Genomic DNA, 17,051 nt, shown 5'->3' on the forward strand with positions numbered 1-17,051 from the left:
AGTTGTTTTTCAACCAGATTAATTTCTGGCAATAATGGCCATGCCATTAGAGCAGAATGGTACCAAGTGGCACATGCTCTTTCTGCAGTTCAAAATCCTCCTCCAAAATGTTTTATTTTCCATTTCCCATCCTTATGTACCTAGATCTGACAGAATAATAGCTGGCAGTATTAACAGGATGTGTCAGAGTTACAGAACCACAGTATCACAGAATTGTAGGGGTTGGAAGGGACATCTAGAGATCATCAAGTCAACCCCCCTGGCCAAAGCAGGCTCCCTACACCAGGTCACACAGGTAGGTGTCCAGGTGGGTCTTGAATATCTCCAGAGAAGGAGACTCCACCACCTCCCTGGGCATCCTGTTCCCAGGATGCTTTGTCTCCCTCACTGTAGAGAAGTTCTTCTGCACATTCGAGCAGAACTTCCTGTGCTGAAGTTTCAGCCCATTACCCCTAGTCCTATCCCCACACACTACTGAAAAGAGACCAGACTCGGCACTATGGCTCCCACACCTCAGGTATTATAGGTATATAAATCTGGATCAAATCCCCTCTCAGCCTTCTTTTCTTAAGGCTAAACAGACCCAGTTCATTTAGTCTCTCCTCATAGGGGAGATGCTCCAGGCCTTTCACCATCTTTGAGGCCCTCCACTGGACTCTTTCTAAGAGATCCCTGTCTTTTTTGTACTGGGGAGCCCAGAACTGGACACAGTACACCAGATGAGGCCTCACCAGGGCAGAGTAGAGGGGGAGGATCACCTCCCATGACCTGCTGGACACGCTCTTTTCAATGCACCCCAGTATGTCATTGGACTTTTTGGCCACAAGGGCACACTGCTGGCTCGTGGCCAACCTGTCGTCCACCAGGACGCCCAGCTCCCTCTCTGCAAAGCTCCTCTCCAGTAGGTCATCCCCCAGCCTGTACTGGTGCGTGCAGTTATTCCTCGCTAGGTGCAAGACTCTACGCTTGCTTTTGTTAAACCTCATCCGGTTTCTTACTGCCCAGCTCTCCAGCCTGTCCAGGTCTCTCGGAATGGCAGCACAGCCTCTAGGCATGTCAGCCAATCCTCCCAACTTTGTGTCATCAGCAAACTTGCTGAGGGTGGTCACTATCACCTCACCAAGGTCACTGATGAAGATGTTGAACAAGATCGGACCCAGCACAGAACCCTGGGGGATGCCACTAGTTACAGGCCTCCAGCCAGACACTGCACTGCCAACGACAACCCTCTGCACTCTGCCAGTCAGCCAATTCTCAACCCACTTCACGGTCCACTCATCTATCCCATACTTCCTCAGCTTTGTTATAAAGATGTCATGGGGGACAGTACCAAAAAGCCTTTCTGAAATCAAGGTAGATTATATCTACCACTCTCTCTCCATCCACCCAGCTAGTGACACCTTCATAAAAGGCCACCAGGTTGGTTGAGCACAACCTCCCCTTGGTGAACCCATGCTGAGTAGTCCTGATAACCTCCTTCTCTCCCAGCTGTCTGGAGATGGCATGCAGCACAAGCTGTTCCATCACCTTCCCTGGGACAGAGGTGAGGCTGATTGACCTCCTTCTTGTCCTTTTTGAATATTCATAATTCACAAATGTTAACTCTTGGTTAGGATGAGTCCACACTGAAATACACTGAGAAACTTGTAGGGACTAGAAACAACATATGAAATCATCCATGTTAACTTTTATACTTTTATCAAAGAACAATGGACTGGTCAAGGAAGGGTCACTCACTGTAAGAAGCTGTAAGATCTTTAGAAGAGGACAAAATAAGATATTCTGATGACAGTATTGTTTGTTTGAGAACGTTAGGTATCAATGAACATCACACAATATTTCCTTGTAGCATAAGTGACTTATGTGTAAAATTAAAAAAGATAAATGAAAAAAACAAACATTTTCTTTCAAAGCTTCCTTTAATACAATCTTTTAATGCCTTTTGTTTTACAGTACAACTGCACTTTAAAAAAAAAGTCTTATGAAAATGTGGCTTATCCCCTTTCTTGTCTGACAGTTCAGACTTGCAGTATGTTCTTTGGTTTAGCTTTAAGGCATTCCTTCCCATCTTCATAGAGACTGCAGCAGGCCTTTTTCACTTAGCTGCATGTTTTTTGACAATTTCCAGGTACTCCTTCACATCATCAGGAGATCCCAAGACAACAGGCACTCTCTGGTGGATATCCTCAGGCACTATATCTAGTATTGACTGATGCCCTGTTGTTGCTATTCCCCCAGCTTTCTCAATAACAAAAGCCATAGGATTGCATTCATAGAGCAGTCTCAGCTGTAAGACAAAAATCAAAATGGCAGTGGTCAATCCAGACAATGCTCACAATCACATAACTATCTGGCAATTGATTTAAAGTCAATCAACACTTGAAGTACTCTGTATTTAATATAAATTTGACTCCAGAATTGTGTAGATTTTGCTGTAAACAAAGCAGAAAGAATGCCCCAGTCTGAGTTCTTTTTCCATAGTTCATGTTTGCCTTGTGCTCTTTACACAGAGATAAAGTTCATATGTAGGACACAGCCTTTAACAAGGCAGCAGATCGTGTAGCAAGAAAAATACTGACCCTGAATATGCCATTAGGTTTCTCTAATGAGTAACTGCGTCTTATCTGAAACCTGAAGCAATAATTTATGGACAGTTACAAAACAGATGAAAGGTCTTCTCTGAATAAATAGTCACCCTGTCAGCCCCTAAGAGTGTGCTTTTCCACAAGGGACTGTCTGCTGCCCTGCAGAAGCAGTCAAGCATGGTTCCTCCAGATGAGGCAACACAACTAAGAAAAAGACAAAAGGTTTTTCTTTTCAGTTGAGCTTCATTTAAGGAGCACATTACATTTAAGCTTCTGATATCTCAGATTTTAATAGGAATCTCAGCATAGTGTGAGCCATTTATTTTGCTTTGTAATTTTTCCACTTAGCTATAGGTACTGGGCCGACATGGTATGGAGAAGACTGCTTAAACAAACATCCCCTAGTGTGTTCCTACTAATGTCCCATTATCTGTACATGTGTGATTATAAAGAAAAATCAGTATGGTTGACAAAGGCCAGAAGCAGCCCTAAACTGGTGTATGACAATAGGTTACTGTCTTCTGTGACAGCATGCAGACAAAAGAGATACATACTTTCAAGTTGTAAGAATTACATTCTGGAATCAAAATACTGATCCAGGAGAATGAAATATCTATGTAATGCAACTTCTTCTGTAATTGGACTTAAGCAGATTTACCTTCCCTTTGGGACTTTTGGAGTTAGCAGGATACAGAAAGATTCCTCCATACACCAGTGTGCGATGTACATCAGCCACCATAGATCCTATGTACCTTCCACCATATGGTGAACTGCCATCCTATAGAAAGACAATCAAATAAATGTAACTTTTGAGCACATCAGGTTAGTCTCTTCCTCTTAGTAGTTGTAACATCTAACTCCTCCTTGTAGAAATTCATAGTATTCCAAGTAGTTTAGGTTAAAAATTCAGTTTCTTCCTCATTTTCTAATTGGGAAAATCCAAGGAACAGAACTGCTGAAAAATTCTCAGAATGGATGAGCAGTGGTACCAGCAACAGAAAATGCTGCCCAGCTCTCCATCAGTGCTCTAACCCTTGGAAAACACTGCATTTCTAGTAGAAAAAGAGATCAAGTGGTGGAAACTGATGTTGGGTTTTTATTCTGTTGTAATGAGGAAAAAAAAAATAAAGTAAAAAAGCAAAAATAGCAACTGTTAGTAATTATTTTACCCATTTGCTTCAGTTTTCACATCTCCTTTGTCAACAAAGTTAAATTTGACTACTAAAATTTGTTCCTCAATACACTGCAGATAGTATCTTTCCAGTATCATTTTAGTATCTTAATAAACAGCACCTTAAACTTGCAAGTCATCAGAAGAAAATACCAGTCATTGTTCAGGAAGCTGAGAGTGGAGATGAACACTTAGCAATACTACATGTTGACACTGTTATCCACCTAATAAATGCAATGAGGACAGAAGGAAGGCAAAAGAATAGATGTGTTTCTGCAGGTATTCCTCAGAGCTTCAGACCTTCCAAAACCAGGAAGCTGCATGACCACAAATCAGACCTTGAAACAACATGAATTTTTCACATGAGAGGCCCCTGGGGACACAGCCCATGTTATCACTGAGCACAAGGCCAACATCCCTGCTCAGGTTCTCCATCTAATCAGACACTGCACTGGGGCAGCTGCAACCTGAAATACCTGTAGAAAATGTTTCTTCATCACTGGATGAAACTTCCTCTCTACTTTACCACTGAATGCCCAGTTTTAACCCCAGAACAGTTACTCAGACCCCTGACTAAGATAAAAAAAAAGAAGGAAGAAAAAGCAGAGGTGAAGCACAGTGCTGAGTGGCAGCTGATCTAAATAGCAGTCCTACACACATGGATACATCTTAAGTAGATTTAAAAACAAACAAAAACAACAACAACCCACAAGCTCTGGAACTTCATGCAGGAGGCAGTGACTGATGTTAAAGAAGGAACTACTAAGTAACTACTTGTGACCAGAAAGCTTCTCTGAAACTGGATTTTTTTTACCTCAGGGAATTTCTTCTTCCTGAGATACTCAGTGATGGCAGAATCAAAGTATTTAGCATAGCCTTCATTGAGACTGTAGATATTCCCCTTCTTTTTGATTTTCACATCCCTATCAACCAAAATGAATTCTCCAATTGCCTAAAAGTAAGAAAGAAAAATAATGTATCAATGTTGTTTTCTGATTTATTTACAGAGTAAAAGCCTTTCATATACATGGTTTAGTAAATAATTACTAGAGATTACTAGATGCTTTCTTTAATAATTCAATATCTGTGAAAAAGGTGGTATTTGCTGTTAGGATACAGGTTAGAGCAGGAATCCTGGGTTCATGCAAGCTTCTTCATAGTACCATTACCAGCTTTGCCAGATGAAGTAATGTGCAAACGTTTCCAAATAGATATTAACATACTCTAGTTTGTCCTAGCTTGGGCTAACTAGAAGACAGAGCTTCAATCTCTGTAGCTAAGGGCTGGGCTATTTGGTTTCTAATGATGTAAATTTCTATGTTAGTGATAAAAGCAAACAAAATAACATTCACACATGCTCTAAGCTGTCTCCTATCTGAAAGTAAACAAAAACACATGCAGCTAATTAAGCTCTTATTTTACAGGGAGCACCACAGTATATTTCCTGCTTCTTGACTGCTGCAGGTTCTAAAACTTTAATGCAGGCATTGTGGTTGACTGATAACACAAAGACGGGTTATTGTAGCAAACGACTTTCTGCTGTTGTCAGTATGTCTTTGATTTTAAAGCTTATGCATCAGTGTGTTCTACAGCGTCTAACACATTCACACACATCACTTACTCTTTTACTTATCGTGGAGAGATCTGAAAATACATAAGTCAGTTAAGAATCTCTGCTTCAACAGTTTACTAAGGCCCTAGCATTAAGAAAAAAAAAAAAAAAAGAAAAGAAAAAATAGAAAAACCTCAGCTGCATTCTGCATTGCAGAAAATAGCTTGTTTTAAATGCCACATTATTTGACACATGCTGCATATTTGCTTCACTGACTCAACTGTCTTCCCATTACTGAATCACTGACTGTGGCAGGCAGATGGAATGCAAAAATCTGTTGATCTTAGTTTTGGCAGGATACAGAACGTACTTCATTTTTCCACATCAGCTTTAATTTGAAAATTGTACCTTTGACCTTTTTGATGAACAAATGGTTCTTACGGACAGTACCTTGTTATCCCTAAATAAACAAACAAGCAGAAGACATTCTCACCGGATCAAGCATAAAACAGTTGACACCTCCAGCAGAAGTAGCCAGTACCAGCATTGTGGCACTCCCATAGAGAGCATAACCTGCTGCCACAAGATTGCGCCCAGGTTGTAAAGCATCTTTCCCAGTAGGTTCATCAGGGGATACCTAGAACAAGGAGGAAAAAAAATTACTTCATTTTTTAAATCTGGTATGTATTATTATTGGACTCTGAGATAGGAATGTCTTCTTACTGCATATTCATGCAACACGTAGCACAAATGCTTGCATGGCCTACAACTAGGATTCCTAATGGATGTGTTTTATTGTCGTATGCATTACATATAGTGCACAAATTACATGGAAGAGACACATTCATTTAGAAATGCTCTTATATAAGCATTGTTGGAATGCAGGAAACAGGAAAGGATTAAGGCGATAATATAGAGCTGCACACCTCCTGTGTAGGTGGTGATGAACATGGCTAGAAGCAAAACTCCAAGTCATAGTTGAAAAGCAAGCAATGAAAAATGACTCATGGAGTTTACAGCTGAGCAAAATGCCTAGGGTTGCTTTTATTTTCCTTTGCTTCATCAAAAAACGAAGTGGAAAATAGTTACTTTGAGGGATGTGAGAACAAAAAATGATTAAAACAGACAGTTGGGTGTGTTTTTATCTGGCTTACTGTTTCCCCCATCTTGTGACATGTAAGTCCAGTATTTCAGGCTTTTCAGACAAGGTTTCTGCCTTTCAGAGTGAATTAGACACTCAAATGCACATGCCATATTTCAGCTCTGGTTTATATTTGAAGCCTGTCCTCAGGCTAACATTAGTATAGAGAAAAAGAAAACCTGAAAGCACATTTCACATGTAGATAACAATTACGTGGCAATTTGTCTCAAGAAGATTATTCATGAATCTAATACCAGGTAAGGGGTGACTCCTCTAGCTGACTAATTAAATATCAGCAAGGCTTCCATGTTCTTCTAATGTTCATATTCTAAGACAGTGGTGCAAATCACTTACAAATCTTTCATACAGACATCTGAAGCAGCAGATTTAACTTACAGTCAGTCCTGGAAAGACTCTTTCACAAATAACTTTAGTGAGATTTTATTAAATTTTCATATGCAATTCTATTTTACCCAAAGGTGCACAATAATAATTTTTCCCATTCTATTGGAAAGCATTTTACCTTTCTATAGATACCAAAGATGGTCCCAATGGAAACAAGGCAGTCAATGTTAGATGATCCATCCAGAGGGTCTATGCAAACTATATATTTACCCTAAAAATATAAAATGGGGAGCAGTAAGGTTAGTAACATAATTCGCTTACCTCCTACAAATTGAAGTATTCAGTAGATAAATATTCTCAAACATTCATATATCAATATAAATTAAAATGTTCTTAGAGATTATGAAGGAACATAACTTTGTAACTGAAGGATCTCTGACCTGGATTTCATTCTTGATCACAACTGTGATTGGTGCTAAAGTAGAATCTGGGGAATTCTTAAAGTAATTAACAGATGATGAAACAGCAAAGCAGGTTCTCATATTCAACTTTTTTTTTTTTTTTAAATTCATTATTTAAAAAGTTAAGTAATCAGTTTAGCTTTATATAAGAAGTTAATGCTGATCCATTTTGATAGACATCCTCTAACATCTACTATTTAGACTACATTTTCTCATTTCTAATGAAACTGTATGCTGAATTTTAAGGAAACAGACAAGAAGATCTATCTTCTTTTTATAAAGAGCTAAAACTAGAGGGATTAAAAATGACATTAAGACCTGACATTCAGAATCTATACACTTTACTGCACATTCCACTTTGAACAGCTTAACAAAGTCTTCTGCTCAGAAATTGACAGGCACTCAGAAATTACTGCAGCCAGTTCCTGCTTTTGCCCTGTGGGCTGGGCGCTTGTTCCCCCAGAGAGGAGTGGTTTCTGCCTATGGCAGTATTAAGGATTCTTGCAGACAAAGGAAACTGCCAGTACAGGGAAAACAGATGATTCCACTATGCTTTTTATGTAGCTCATTTTTCCCTTATGCTGTTCACAATCACTAATAATCATGCATAATAAATATGTTTGCATATTTGCTTCTCATTCAATTTCAATCCTGGAAACCAGAAACGTTTTTAAACTCAGAAATTCTATACTCTGCTATCATATGGGTAGAAATTCTGAGAGAAGTGACATTTATCTCACATTTTGTTTAAAAAAAATATATAATAAAATAAATAAATAAAAGCATTAACATTGAGCCTCTCTCAGTGATCCTCACAAGGATCTGTAACTGTATTTGTTCAGATCTAAAGCATATCTAAAATTCATCCGATGCTAACACAATCCATTTTGAGGGGTTCTCGGCAAAGAAGGAAAGAGACAGCTGCTTTGACGAAACTAATGTTATACTTTTTAAATTATGTTTGCTGTTTTTTTCCTCTATACTTTTTGCTCTGATTTTTTTTTTAATTTATTTATTTATTTTGCACACCAGAATATTAAGCAGCAGAAAGGAATTATGATCATTCAAGAAGGATATGCAGACCAGGAAATATAATTAAAGTCAAAAAGTTGGAATGATTTTTTGTGTTGTTGCAAAAATCTTATTTTCAGGCCTTCTGGGAGAATTTGCCTAAACTGGAGAAGTGAAGATCTGATCTGCAGCAAGTAGTCAGTGTTTTACTGATAAAGCTCCTTTACAAAAGTGCTGTATAGACTCAGAGTGCAGCTCCAGAGATCAGGAGGAAGAAACATGAAAAACACTTCCTCCACAATTAGGAAAAAAGTGGGGAGAGAAAAAAAAAAAGTGAGGAAGAACATCAGAGAAAACAAAACTAAAAATCCAGTCTTGCAAACAGAAATAGCAGGCAGGACAAATGTGGGGACAGATGAACACGTGCACCTACAGAACAAACTAACTGAAAACAGACTGTATATGTCCATATGGAAAAGTACATGTTCTCTGAAATTTTTAGCCCAGATCCAATTTCCCATGTTTGAATAGACACAGTTGTAAAGATCAGTCTGAAATAGAGTACTGAGAATTTTCAAAGTTACCAACCCTTCTGTCAGCTTCAACTATTACAGCATCCTTGTTTTCTTCAGAGACAATAACACATGTGCTGAAAGATGACTTGAGCATGTTAATCACCAAATCGTTGGAAAGGATGTCCAGCTTCTTCACCTGATCTCCTGTCACATTGGTAGAACCAGCAATCCCATACCTAAGGTAAGGCAAGTAGAGAGCAACCAGTCAGAGGAGCGCGCTGCAGCCTCCAAATCAGCCCATTTCTGACAAGTCTATGCTTGTACAACATCCTGCAGTGGAAACAGTACTGATAGATGATCTCCCAGGTTTTTGCACCTGACTTGCTGTCCAATGCATCCTTGCTAAAACTGGCTATGGTCTTAGCACGGATCACCTGTGTCATGAAAAAATCTAGAAGACACTGAAGATGAAGTACACAAAAGAGGGAATTATTTTTCAGTTGTCCCTGAATTATAGACACATATAGCCAGAGCAGGCTGTGAAGGCTGAATTACAAAACCACATTACTTTATACTAACTATAAGACCTAAATGTTGTCCCTCCATCCTATCTCCACTGTCACAGCTGCTTACTCTAATAGCTAAGATGTTGCTGGAAACTTTATACTTAGGAAGTGAATCTGACTGTGCTAGTTACATTGTAACTTCTCAATGTAGTTTGCTCTTGGTTAGTAGTTCCACGTACAAGTTCCAAAACAAACACTTTGCTCACACATAAATCACCAATTTTATGGTTCAGTGTTTTCAGCTTTTCACTTTAAGTGGTAAACATTTATTTGGGAATAAAGCTGAGAAACACAGGCACAAAACACAAATAAAGCCTTGCAAGCTAATCAGCACTACTCTATCTGACATCAGGAAGTACTGGGAAACCTTGTGACAGGCAATGTTGAAAACATCCAGAAGAGAGACCAGGAAGTTCAGCTCTCAGCAGAGAAAAGCAGGACTCAGCTCTGCACATACTGAGATTTCTCTAATGTACTTCAGCCACGATACACTGATCAGTGTGAATAATTTGGTAATTCAGGTCTTTTGCAATGCTGAACTTAGAAATACGGTGTGCTGCCTGCAGGGGACCTGTCATGACTCTATGTGTTTGAGTTTCCTCCCAGTGTTCCCAGAGCAAACACTCCTTGGTGTCAGCTCTGTTGGCTGCCACAGTCTGCAGTCATCCTCACAAACTCACAGTGCTACAAAATAATGTGGAAAAAAGAAAAACTAGCACAGTACCACGTAGCACAAAGTGGTGCTCTGACACTGAGTTGTTAACTCCAGTGAGCAGTAACCCATTGATACATGCCCTTCAGCCTGCTCCTTTGGTTTTCTGGTTCAAAACACCCACACCTTTTTGATGAAGGTCTATGTGAGGGTCAATCAGCAGCAGTGTCTGCTAAAGGGACCCAGAAGCAAGTAATACTGCCTACTACTCCTGGGAGAAGATGCTGTCCGAGTTGCTGCCGCAGTCCCAAGAAGAAGGTGGGAAGAGCGGAAAGACTACAGAGCAGCCCGATGTCTTATGGCCATCCCACCTCCCGCAGCTCCCGACTGGCAGCCCCCACCCCTGCTCGGGGCAGGGGTGTCACTCACAGGTTGGCGATGCCGGCCTTGCGCACGGCAGTGGAAATGGCCTTGACGGCGGTGCAAAGAGAGTTGAGGAGCTGCGTGAACTCCCCAGTGCCTTTCGCCCGCCGGCCCTCCTCCATCACGAAGCGGGTCATGGTAATGACATTAGTGTCGAAGGCGGAGCGGTCAGTCATGCTGCTGGCGCGGGTCGAGAGGCACCGCTGCCCAGCCGCCGGCTCTTCACTTATTCCCGAGGGCTGGACCTCGCCCCTCTGCCCGCCCCCCGCTCCGCCCACCCCCCGCTCCGCCCCTGGGGCTGGCGACGGCAGGTCTTTAGGTGGGATCCGTGCGGCGCCTCGGAGCTCTTTAAGATCCCTTCCAGCTTGAGCCGTTCAGTGGTTCAGGAAAACGTACTTTCATGTCCACTGGTCCTAGAGTATGCCCATACACGGGTCATTTCTGTGATACTGTTGTCTGTAGGAACTGACCTTGTCATTAAATAACTTAAGTCCTAGTAGTCAAGGACAGATGACTTGTGAGAATGTAAAGCTTAGTGCTTTATTTAGCACACAAGTTTTCAGACAGAATCTGCACTGTACAGTTTGTTCTGTACCATGAGAAATGGCTATCTAGCCAAGACATCTGGCTCAGTTTTTCTGCTACCTATCTAGACTATAACGTGGATATATCCTGAAGCAATTCTGATCAATTCTCAAATATGCATTCGCTAAAAGAAAACTTAGTAATTTTACCAAGTGCTGTAGTATGTGTGTAATTCTTGCCTCTTTGTCAGAACTTTCAAATATCTTAAGGCAATGCAAAAAGATCACAGAATCATAGAATGGCTTGGGTCAAAGAGATCTTTAAGATCACCTAATTCCAATCCCCCTGCTATAGGCAGGGATACCTCCCTTTAGACTACCCTCATAGTAAAGAATTTCTTCCTAATATCTAGTCTAAATCTACCCTCTTCCAGTTTAAAACCATTTACCCTCATCCTGTTGCTACCTGCCCTTAGAAAAAATCTGTTCCCCTATAGGCCCCCTCTCCCCGTAGGTCCCTTTCAGGTGCTGGAAGGCCTCTATAAGGTCTCCTCAGAGCCTTCTCTTCTCCAGGCTGAAAAACCTCAGCTCACTCAGCCTGTTCTCATAGGGGAGGTGCTCCAGCCCTCTGATAATCTTCGTGGCCCTCCTCTGGACCTGCTCCAAGAACTCCATGTCCTAGTGCTGGGGTTTCCAGAACTGGACACAATACTCCAGGTGGGGTCTCATGAGGGCAGAGGGGCAGAATCATCTCCCTTGACCTAATAGTCTCAATTCTCTTAGTACAACCCAGGATACGGTTCCCTTTCTGGGCTGCAAGTGCACATTACTGGCTCATCTTGAATCTCTCTCATCAACTGACATCCTCAAATCCTTCTCCTTAGTCCTGCTCTCAAGCCATTCTTGGCCCAACCTGCATCTATGCTTGAGACTGCCCGAGGTGCAGGACCTTACATGTGGCCTTGTTGAACTTCATGAGGTTGACATGGGTCCACTTCTCAAGTTATGGATAGCATTTTATCCCTCTAGCACTTCAACTGCACCACTCAGCTTATACCAAGTGCCTGCAAACTTGCTGAGGGTGTACTTGATCCCACTGCCCCATAGCCTACAAAGAAGTTAATAACACCAGTCCCAACACTGATTTCTTAGGAATACCACTCCTCACCAGTCTCCACTTGGATACTTCGCCACTGACTGCAACTCTCTGAGTGTGACCATTCATGCTTTGCAGAAGTCCAGGTGGATTAATGTCATTTGTTCTTACTTTATCCACTAATGCTGTAAATCCATCATAAAAGGCCAGCATGTTTGTCAGGCACGGCTTGCCCTTGATGATGCCATGTTGGTTATAAGCAGTCACCTCATCTTTATTTTCCATGTGCCTTAGTAGGGCCTTCAGGATGATTTGCTTCATGATCCTGCCAGGCGCTGAGGTGAGACTGGCTGGCCTCTTGTTCCCCAGTTCTTTTTTTTCCCCTCACTGAAAATGGGGGTTATATTTCCCCTTTTCTGGTCAGTGGGAACTTCATCAGACTGCCATGACCTTTCAAATATGATGGACAGTGGCTCCATCCACCATTTCCCTCAAAACATGGGTAAATAACAGGAGCAAAATGGGGGTCAGAAAAAGGAAGAGAATGCAAATGTCAGAAGATTCTTGGACTGCAAAACAATTTGTCTTACATCCTAAAACACATGAGAACTCCTACAGCAATCATGCTATGTGGTAAATGTGAAACTAATATAGGATTAGATGTAGTCTGTACACGTTTTGAACTTTTCCCCTAGAAATCAGTAGTTAAACATTTATTGAAAATGAATTTCTGTCATTTGAGAAGAAAGGTCAGTACTGGTTGATTAAACATTGCTGAAACTGTCAGTTCTGTATGGAAGAAAACATGGTCTTGTTTGCAAACAGATGACATCCAACTAAGCACAGAGCACAGCTGATCTAGAGTTGTAATTGTGCAAATCCACAACATTTTAAAACAAATTATTATTATGTAGAAAATGAGATATAAAATTATTCCCAGGTACTTTGTTACCAAGCTTCCCTCTTGTAGATTCAATTGACAGCCAAAAGGACAATGGGAATAAAGTGCTTTTGGAAAGGCTTCCCCTGAAGTAAGAGTGTCCACATGGGGAGGGGAGACTTAGATCCCACTTTCGCTGAGAGAAATTTTTTTTCATGCAAAAGTCTGAAAGATGTGGAAGTTTCTTTTCAGGTGGGTGGTGTGAGAGTCGGATCTAACAGTCAAGGGTGATAGCTAACAGATGGTATCTCTAACTCACTATGCCATGGTGAGTGGGACTGGGACACTGTGAAGGGGATGGCTCAGGCTTTTTATCATTTGCTTCAAGAGGTGGATCATTAGAAACTGCAGTAGTAATTACAATCCTTCAAGCTGGGGAGAGTGTCATGTGGGGAATTCTGAGGTGGGTTTATATCCACACATTCAGTCTTTCCTCTTTTTAGCTTCAGTGCTTATCTATTACATGAATTTGGCATGCTGGGCCAGCATCCCAGAGTATTTATTTATGACCGTGATAGCAAAGCACATCACATCAGTGGACACAGGTGAAATATACCAGAAGGCATTAGCATGAGAGGGATGCAATTATAAGGAAAAACCAATTAAAAATTAATATCTAACATATTAACTAGAAAATAGAATTAATTTGATACCATGCATTAAATTACTTTGCCAATTGAACTGGAAAGCTGATATCAATATAAATACTGCACTGAGGGGTTTCCAAGCTGTGCTTGTATACTGTCCTGTTGTGTTTGTACACTGCCCTCCCGTGGAAGCAGCGTGTGAGCACTTTCAGTGTTGTACTGTGAGGCTGGCTCTTCTGAGAGCACATTTGGACTTCTCTATGAGCTGGCAAAGTATGTAACATGCAGACGCTAGGTGCTGAAAACAAAGTATACATGGATCTGAAAAATAAATGTTGAATTGTAAAACCTTGTATTTGTTATTGAACCACAAGACCCTACCTTCTAAACATAGTAAAGAGTATGCTATCTGAAATTACTCATGCTACCACTTTCCATCTTATAAAATGCATAAAGTATAAAAGGTATGAAAAGCATAAAAAGCATAATTAATTCTACATCAACAAGATTCAAAAAATTGCTGCCAACCTGAAGAATTTTCAGTGCACTTGGCACAAGGTCAGTCAAATGGTAGAGTTAGTATTTTGACTCTTCATTATGCAGGAAGAAATAGATTTTATCAATGCCATGGTTACATGATGTTGTTTCTCAGTGCAACAATTAAATGGAAGAACATTGCCTTTCTATATTTAAAAAGGAAACCTGAAAATTCAAGAGGAATTGCCAGAGGTAGAACATATTGGAAACAATCAAATTCTCTGCTCAGACCCTGGTGCTACCCCTAGGGCAGATTTCTGGGCAGATGTACCATTAGTGTCCTTGCATATCTCATTGCCGGATTAAATAACTAGTTATGTCACTTCACCCCAGAGAACAGTCTGCTCAGTTGTTTCAGATTCTGTTCCACAATTTAAATGAATGTTGGCACAGGAGGTTCAGCTTTGAGGGTAGGACTTGAGCATTTGCTTGGCTTTAGTAATTTTACTTTTGTACAGACTTTCCATGTAATTGCAGGTGTTTACCAGCACAACAAGTCTTATGAAATTACAGTGGTTGGCATTTCCACCTTTGTTTGTTGTGTGAGGGGGACTGATCAGAAATAACTGTTAGCGAGGTACAGACTACAGGGAATACAAAAACATAGCTCAGCATTCACAAAAGTCTTCTTTTGTGTAAGCCTGTGAAATACATGCCCAAGAAAGGAGACTGTTAATAGCTATTCCCTGTTGCTCTTTACAATCCATATTTGGTTACATGATAAAAGTAGGCAGCAAAGCTACTTAGAATGACCTCTAACCTCTACATTTTAAAAATTATTTCTATCCGTAGTTTGCATCAATTGCCACAGCTTCTAAATTCTGATTAAGCATCAACTAATCAGTATAGTTGTCTTGTGATATAAAGAGGTAGACAGAGAAGATTGAGGAAAAGACTTCTTCCTGGTCCAGAGAGGAAAAACCTGAGTAAAAATGAACAGCTGGCTGATTATGTCAGCAATTTACACAGTATGAGAGACAGAAGAAGCAAATAGGAAAAAGAGGCACTGACAAAACAAGGGACTGCCCTTGTGACCTTCTCTGTGCTTTCCCTCTTCCACTGTTTACTTGACACTTCTTTGATGACACAGTTGCAGACTACACAGAGGAGAGAAAGGGGATGCCAAGCATATGTTGGGTCAGCTCTGCAGAAATAGCAAGAAAGTTCAGCCCACACAGATTAAGCTCCACTGTGAGGTGGTATGACTTAAGAAATGGGAGTGAGAGGGGAGTAGAAAGAAGCCTCTCCTCCAGGTCATTATACAGAATCTATTTGGTTGTGATAAGGTGAATAAACAGCAGCTTAATCCTTTTAAATTAACTTCTACATAGCAATAGATATATACAGTTATGGATAGCGATAAAATCCTGATCTGAAGTTAGGTTTTTTTCTCACAGTTTCCCATTATTGCTGCAAGTAGCCTCACTTTACCAGTGGCAGTAGTAGCAAATACATTTCCTTTGATAATACAATCTTGGACATGTCACCATTGTGTTCTATCTTTTTACACCAGGACCTGGTCTGATCTGCAGCTGGAGCTCATATGCAGTAGTACAACACAGAAGAGAAGTCATCAGGCCTGACTGATGAACATACTGTATAACTTCTTCCTTACCTTGCATGTTTTTGTTCTGATCAAACAACCCATGGCAACACTCAAATCACCTGTGTATGAGTACATACATAGGGTTGAAATGGGAAGGGTGATTTTTTCCACACTGCTTTAGAATTTAGTTTTGTGACTCATTTCAGCATTTGCTTTTCAAATGTGATGGTGCAGCTTTCTGTGCCAGTCCAACACACAGCATAAGGTCAATAATAAAAATGCAGCATGTGTTATGGGTGGTGGGAAAATGTCACATGTAGCAAATGCTGGAGTCAAGCTTTTGATTCCTCACACTGTTTAGGAAGTATATTTCAGCTTGCTTATCCTCCAGTTTCCAGGCATGCTGGATCCCCATTTGCCACCTGGCTGCTCTGGTGCTGGGATGGTGGGGCCAGTAGCCTGGACTTAGTGGGCAGTGAAGCCAAGCAGCTGGGATCTCTTTCTAGGGAAAGTGGCACTGACAAAGCAATTGGAAAAGGGACACAGTCTTTCACCCTATGGCAATGACTCTTGTCAGCTGTGAAAGAAAGATATCCCTTCAAGGAAGACCTGATATTTAACCCAGGCAAATGGACCACCATGGAGAAACATATCCAGTACTTGAGGGAACTAGCTGTGGTAGAGATGATATATGGAATTAACTTGGACAATAATATCAACTCCTGGGATCCAGATGAAATGAAGCATAGGTGACCAGTGCAGCAGAGAGCTGTCTGAAATGCACCATAATCTCTGGCAGGAATGAACTGGAAAGATAATGAAAGGCCACAGCAGGTGCTAGAGGCTGTGCTCCATTGCATTCCTTTACTAGTCACAGCCCTAGCATTCTTCTAATCCTGTTTTATTACTCTGGTTCACATCCTGTTACAGAAAGCCTGAGATGTTCACTACTCTATGTAAGTGAAAATCCTTTCCTAGACAGTCTTTCTGCTTTCTTTCTAGTTTCAGCAAGTTCCTCATAGTTTTAGCATTGCAGGCTTTGATGAACAACAGCACTTCATTCCATTGATGTGTCATCTTTGGGATTTTGTAAACCTCGGTCTTCTCCCAGAAGGACAGATGCTCCTCTAGGGCAGCCAATCCATATTGCTAACAGTTTCAAATTCCAGGAGACCCACTGCATTCCTCCTGACCTTAAACACACAGCATTCCATTAGACAAGGCACCAAGAATCTCATGGCTCTTCCTGTCATTTTTTTTCAGCACCTATCTCAATAATTTCTCTGGCTTCCTTGCCTGCCACTGCTTTTTTGAGCTAACTTTCATATTCATCTTCATTCACAATTTCATTGCTATAAGCAATGCTCTAGATTTCCCCCTTAAAAATAAATAAATAAAT

The 17,051-nt window shown here is 40.9% G+C and overlaps 1 protein-coding gene across 1 annotated transcript; it reads right to left on the reverse strand.

Annotated features, from left to right (window-relative positions):
• Positions 1-1,900: 1,900 nt before the first annotated feature.
• Positions 1,901-10,652, reverse strand: LOC107306278 (fructose-1,6-bisphosphatase 1). The gene is made up of 7 exons (XM_015849329.1): positions 10,429-10,652; positions 8,855-9,017; positions 6,973-7,065; positions 5,802-5,945; positions 4,571-4,708; positions 3,244-3,363; positions 1,901-2,287 (listed from the first exon to the last, which is right to left on the reverse strand). The coding sequence occupies exons 1-7, from the start codon at positions 10,596-10,598 to the stop codon at positions 2,096-2,098; spliced, it is 1,020 nt and encodes a 339-aa protein (XP_015704815.1). The 5' UTR covers positions 10,599-10,652; the 3' UTR covers positions 1,901-2,095.
• Positions 10,653-17,051: the final 6,399 nt, after the last annotated feature.

This window comes from Coturnix japonica, chromosome Z (assembly GCF_001577835.2).
Source record: "Coturnix japonica isolate 7356 chromosome Z, Coturnix japonica 2.1, whole genome shotgun sequence".
Lineage (NCBI taxonomy): Eukaryota > Metazoa > Chordata > Aves > Galliformes > Phasianidae > Coturnix > Coturnix japonica.

Bases quoted from the DNA above. Each gene is read 5' to 3' on its own strand.
- LOC107306278 (XM_015849329.1), bottom strand. From the start codon at position 10,598: ATGACTGACCGCTCCGCCTTCGACACTAATGTCATTACCATGACCCGC. The intron at 5,946-6,972 runs GTAAAATGCTTT...TCCTTGTTCTAG, and splicing joins TCTTTGGTATCTATAGAAAG to GTATCCCCTGATGAACCTAC. The intron at 2,288-3,243 runs GTAAATCTGCTT...TTTGTCTTACAG, and splicing joins CCAAAAGTCCCAAAGGGAAG to CTGAGACTGCTCTATGAATG.